Consider the following 6,512-nt stretch of genomic DNA (forward strand, 5'->3'; position numbering starts at 1 on the left):
TTAATTGACCCTGTCTCTTTTGCGGAAGTCAAGTCAGCAGTATTCAGTATGAGCCCTTTTAAGGCTCCTGGTCCAGATGGCTTTCAAGCTTATTTTTTTAAAGAATATTGGGAGATAGTAGGCACTGAGATTTGGAATATTGTCCGGAGCGCTTTTTTGGGAGAGTTCTTAAATCCTAGCATCATGGAAACTCTGATTGTGCTTATTCCTAAAATTGATAACCCTACCTTTATGAAGGATTTCAGGCCTATTAGCTTGTGTAATGTTGTTTATAAAATTATCACCAAAGTATTGACTAACCGACTTCGGCCTTTTCTTCCAGATATTGTTAGTCCTTTACAAGGAGGTTTTATTCCAGGTCGTGGTGCTCCTGATAATATTATTGTGGCCCAAGAAATTCTGAATTTCATGAAGCACACAAAATCCAAGAAAGGTACTCTTGCTTTTAAAATTGATCTTGAAAAAGCTTATGATAGGGTGGATTGGAGGTTTTTGGAGAGTACTCTCATTGCTTTTGGTTTTCCTATCATCACTGTTAATTTGATTATGACTTGTGTCCGTGCATCATCTCTTTCTATTATGTGGAATGGGAATAGATTGGATAGTTTTGCTCCTAGAAGGGGGCTTAGACAGGGCGATCCAATGTCTCCTTACTTATTTGTGCTTTGTATGGAAAGACTTGCTTGCTATATATCTCATAAGGTGGTTGAGGGTGTGTGGAAACCAGTTTCTGTCACTAGGGGTGGCCCAAAATTTTCTCATTTGATGTTTGCAGATGATCTCTTACTCTTCTGTCAGGCTACAAAGAGTCAGGTCCAAATGGTCATGCATTCTCTTAACATTTTTTGCAAGGCATCTGGCATGAAAGTGAATCTTGAAAAGTCTAAAGCTTTTTGTTCTAAAAATGTGACTGCTCGTAGAAGAGATATTTTTACTAGTGTTTCTTCAATACGTTTTGCTTTGGACTTAGGAAGATATCTTGGAGTTAACCTTAATCATTCCCGTATCAGTAGGGCTTCTTTTCATTCGGTGATCGAAAAGGTGAGGGGAAGATTAGCTAATTGGAAAGGAAGGCTTCTAAATAAAGCAGGGAGACTTTGCTTGATCAATTCTGTTGCAGCATCCATTCCTGTCTATCATATGCAGGTATCTTTTTTTCCAAATTGGGTTTGCGATAAATTATCTTCTATGATGAGACAGTTCCTTTGGAAGGGTCAAGTGGATGGTAAAGGTCTTTCTCTTGTTAATTGGAGGACCGTGATCACTCCAAAAAAATTTGGTGGCCTGGGTGTTAGAGATCCTGCGTGTGTTAATATATCTTTACTTGGTAAATTGGTGTGGCAACTTTTCCATTGTCAGGACAAGCCTTGGGTTGCTCTATTGAGGGCGAAGTATCTGAGGAATGAGGGAGTTTTAGATGGCCCTATCCCTTGCAATGCTTCTCATGTTTGGAAGAGTATCTCAAAGGCTTTTGGTGCTCTTAAGGATGCCTTCTCTTGGTGCGTTGGGTCACTTGATCAATCTTTTTGGTTTGACAATTGGAGTATTGAGGGCCCAATTGCTCAAGATGTCCCTTTTGTACATATATCTGACTCTGATTTAACTATTAGAGACGTTTGGAAAGATGGTCAATGGAATCTCCATGATATTTTCTCTACCATTCCAGAAGATGTCAAACAGCGTTTGAATGCTTATAATCCGGATTTGAATGCTGGAGAGAGTTCGGGTTGGTCGTGGGGTGTGGCATCTTCTAGACTTTACTCAGCTAGGAGTGGGTACAGTTGGCTAGCCAAAAGAAAGTTTGACTGGAATGAGCATGATAATTGGTTGTGGGTATGGCGACTGCATATTCCTGAGAAGTACAAGTTCTTGATTTGGCTCAGTCTTCATAATGCTATTCCTACGGCAGAGTTTCGTTTGGGTCGTGGTTTAGCTTTATCTAGCACCTGTCATCGGTGTCAGAATGGTTCTGAATCAATTCTTCATTGTCTTCGGGAGTGCCCTAGTGCCAAGGAGGTCTGGAACCTTTTAGGCCTGTATTCAAATAACTCGAATTTACATGATTGGCTCTACAGCGGTGCAAGGAGTGAAAATGTTTTTCTTTTCTTTTCGACCATCTGGTGGATTTGGAGAAGCAGGAATCAGGACTTATTTAATATAGATGATTCATGGAGTGCTAGTAAAGTGGTGAGTTTGATTCGTAGTTCAGTAAGGGAGTTTCACACTATTTTTGCTATGCATCAATCTCTGTCTCCTCCTTCACTTTGTTTGCATTGGGTTCCACCTCCAGTTTATTCTGTTAAATTGAATTGTGATGCTAGTTGGTTTGCTCCTTCTGGCTATGCTGGTTTTGGTTGTATCATTCGCAATCCTGATGGATGTTGGTTGAAAGGTTGCACTGGGAAAGTCGAAGTGTGCAGTGTTCTTTTTGCTGAATTGTATGCAATTTGGAGAGGTTTACTTCTTGCTTGGGAGAGTGGATTTCGTGAGGTTATTTGTGAAACAGACTGTTTAGAAGCTCTTTTCTTGGTAAACCAAAGAATGCTTGGTAAAGATATTCCGGAATGGGATTTGGCAAAGCATATACAGGAGGTTATGAATTGGAATTGGAGAGTCTCTATTCTTTTAATTCAGAGGACTGCAAATAGTGTTGCAGATTGTATGGCTAAAGCAGCTGCTTCTGTCGCGGACATTCACTCGAATTGGAGCCAACCATGGAGTGAGCTTCAACATCTAATAGATTTAGATATGACCCTAGCCAATTAATTTGGTTTTGTATCTTTTTTTTCTTTCTTTTCTATTTAGTCACCAAAAAAAAAAAAAACTCCAATAAATAATGACCGTGGTAATAAGGAGGGTCGTGCGCGTTGGGGCTAATTTTTTTTTATATGACACCAACTGTGGTGTAATGCTGGGTTATGAAACTATGGGGAGTTTTACATCGGTGTGACGGCGTTCAGGTGAAAAGAAGTAATCGGACGGTCCGATTTATTGCAGCTGAAAAGGGACACAAATCGGACCGTCCGATTTGTGGTTCATGGAGGGCAATGCATGGAAATCGGACCCACCGATTTTATGCTTAACTTCAGATTTTTCTTTTGCACAAGGAAATCGGACTCAGCGATTTCTTGGCAAGATGGAAAAAAATTTTGGGAGCCATGAAATCGGACCCAGCGATTTCTGGGTGCCACACTCCCGTCAAACATCCTGCATTCCCATAGTGCGGTTATACACCACCACTAACCCAATATCAAAATAAAAAAGTGGCGCGTTGGCAGCAAGGATATTGGCTAAAAAGCTATCCTGCCCACACGCTGTGTTATCATCAGAGGTGAAGTCAATGATGTGCAAAATAATACAAAAAAATATCTTATTCAATAAAAATTTCATTAATTTTAAATTAATTTAAATATCTAATTTTTAATTTTTTAATATAATACCATAAAATATTTTAAATTTAACAACAGTCATAAAACTAATATTTATAAAGTTATTCCACTAACACAAAAGTTATATAAAATATTAACTAGCCAATCATGTGAAATTAAGTTCAGAAAGATCTTTACCGTTAGATTAAAAAATATACAATAATCTAATGATTTCTCATTAAAAATGCTCATCGGTCAGCCAAATCACTTTTTAGCACTTCGATGCACAAACACCTTTGGCATACCGAATCCGTCCCCAAGTAAAACCTACAAGAACAGTTCCATTAGGGCGGAATCTACTAAATCTTTGTCGTCTTCTTCAGGATTAGTTTCAGCTCCCATTCTATTAATTCAAAATTCTAAATCCTGAAATTTTCCACGAGCAGAACTTCGTCTATTATTGATTATACCGATTTCGCTGTACATCGCATCGTAATGTTAAAGGTTCAAGGGACCGACAATGGAGCGTTTCTGAAACCCTAGAAATAAAGAATTCCAATCTTGCCAGCTGAAGAGAGTTCTCAAAGTGTTTTGGGGACCTACTTACTTGCGTCCATGGCAATCATTGGCGACGCTCTCCGACAGGCGTTCATGCCGAAGCACGAGTACGAGAGCCTCAGGGAAGAAGAAAAAGCATGGGGCAAGATTCAGAGACCTCTAGTGATTTCTGTTGTGGCCGTTATTATTATCGCAATCTTCCTTTGCACCGTTATCAGCTTGAGAATCCTGTTTCCCGGTAGCAGCGGCAAGAGACCGTTCTGCGTGGATCGTAAGCTTCAGACGTGGCAGATAGGTACAACAAAGAGTGATTCCGATTCGGATCTTCTTCCCAGCGCTTTCTATCTCACAGACCAGGAGATCGCTGATTATTACTGGATGGTTGTGTTCATTCCTTCTTTCATCATTTTCGCGGTTTCGTCTTTGTATCTTGTTGCTGGTAAGAGATTCGTTCATGTTATGCATTTATGGTTAGGGTTTTTGTGCCTGATTATAATTTTTACGGAAAGAGACTGGGATTTAATCACATGTACAGTCGGTGAGTGTGATACTTCGATGGTGTGTTTTCTTGTTTCTTCTATATCCAGTAATGAAAGCCTTTTATAGTTGTAAATTGAGGGAATTTAAGGCGCACCAGCTAAATTGAGATGAAAATGCTTTTAGTTGAAGAAATTCAGGAGTTATGTGCTGGAATTCTTGTCCAAGCAAATGCTGAGAAGAACTGCACTTAGATTTTTTATTTTTCCTTTTAGAGAAATTTATATAATCCATAATTGCCACTGATTCTGAAGTCCATTTGGTGTTGATGAAGGAATAAACTACTTACAATAGTCACTGGGCATATATAGCATGGCAAATGAGCTATGTAGAAGTGCCCTTCGTCCTTTCCTTTAGAATATATTGCGTGCGTTGCTTTAGGGGGAATGAAGTATTTCATATTTAGGGTTGTTGAATGATCCTGCAAAGCATCCTGTTTTATATTGGGTCTGGGAAGGGCCACACACAAAGGGTATTTATGTAGACAACTCAACCGGTCAACCGTTTCTCCAAGGCTTCTCTTTTGGACGAAAGTAACTTTGAATTATAAGCATAAAAGTGCAAGCTAAGTTTGAATGCTGTGCAAGTCCAAGTTGTATATGTCAGTAGTTCATATGTCTGATATAAGTGATAACTGCAACCGGATCATCCTCTCTCGTTATAGTTGCATGTTTTCAAAATCACATGTTTGCAAACATTGATGTCATCAATAATGTGAATATCTCTATGGATATTCTTGATGTTTTGTTTAATATGATAATTATCTTGCAGGCATTGCCGTAGCATTTTCTGCTCCAACAAGGCATGGATGCTTGAAAGTGGTTGAAAATAATTATTGTGCTTCAAGACGGGGTTTGTTTTCTTCCATGTCCATAATTATTCCTCGTCTTTTTCGAATGCTCTGAAATTATTATAACATCACTATTCTTCATATCTTCTTACATGAGAGCATTTTATGCATTCAACTGTCATTTACGTTACGTTTGATCTGTTTGCAATGGATAACTTACAGGTGGTGTGCGATGCCTATCCATCTTGAATATTATTTTTGCTATCCTTTTCGGTCTTCTTGCCTTGTTTTTTGGTTCAAGTCTGTTGACATTAGTGAGCAATTGCTCTTCACCTCTGTTTTGGTGTTTTGAAATTTCATCATGGGGACTGGTTATTCTATACAGCGGCACTGCCTTTTTCTTGAGGAGACGGGCAGCTGTAATTCTTGATGAGGGAAACTTTAGTAGTAGAAATCTCGGGCTGGAAATGCTTGAAGCTAATCCTCTGGAAATTACATCAGACGTGGAAAGACGCGTCAACGAAGGATTCAAAGCATGGATGGGTTCATCCCTTCTTTCCTCTGACGACGAAGATGAACCTGATAATTATGAAGAGGCATCTCATTTAACAGGCACTAACTCAAACAGGCAAAGACTCGGCAGCTGTTGATATCATCCTTTCTAACCTTGGGAAGTGCTGGATGGAAATAGAATTCAATTTCGGAGGAAAACAAAAGATGTTTGGACATGTACCATATCCGGAAAATGTTTGATTAAAGGGGTATGAATTTGGTGCTCCTTTGAACCATGATTTCATCTAGTTAGTTAGGGAATTTGTGTAGTTTAGTGTGTGAATGATTAAGCTTTTACTTGTATGTTAGCAAAGCTGTCTAGGCCCCATTTTTTTCCGCGGTTAGAATTATTTGCTCCATTATTGATTAATTATGTTGTTGTTGACCCAAAGATTTGCAAAGGTAGGATAGGATAATGCTTTTTTTAAAATTTTTTTTAGAAAAATACTATTCTTTTTTTTAATTTTTTTAGAAAAATATTATTTTAACAACCAAAATATAATCGACAATTAACAACTCATTGGTCAGTGGCAAACCCTTAAATGAATTTCAGTATCGGAGTAGATTAGTCCTTGGCTTGTCGAGTTGGGAAATATTGTGGAAAACCAAAACATATTGTGGCGATTTAGTCAAATAATTGATCCGTGTATACTAAAACAAGGTTATTAAACTCGCCCGTCTAAGTAAATTTATGGATCTTACCTAGA

At 38.6% G+C, this 6,512-nt stretch overlaps 1 protein-coding gene across 1 annotated transcript; it reads left to right on the forward strand.

The window, feature by feature from the left end:
• Nucleotides 1–3,588: 3,588 nt before the first annotated feature.
• On the forward strand, nt 3,589–6,196 carry LOC112716155 (uncharacterized). The gene is made up of 3 exons (XM_025768023.3): nt 3,589–4,365; nt 5,235–5,315; nt 5,476–6,196. The coding sequence occupies exons 1-3, from the start codon at nt 3,984–3,986 to the stop codon at nt 5,901–5,903; spliced, it is 891 nt and encodes a 296-aa protein (XP_025623808.1). The 5' UTR covers nt 3,589–3,983; the 3' UTR covers nt 5,904–6,196.
• The last annotated feature ends 316 nt before the right edge of the window (nt 6,197–6,512 follow it).

This window comes from Arachis hypogaea, chromosome 10 (genome assembly GCF_003086295.3).
Source record: "Arachis hypogaea cultivar Tifrunner chromosome 10, arahy.Tifrunner.gnm2.J5K5, whole genome shotgun sequence".
Lineage (NCBI taxonomy): Eukaryota > Viridiplantae > Streptophyta > Magnoliopsida > Fabales > Fabaceae > Arachis > Arachis hypogaea.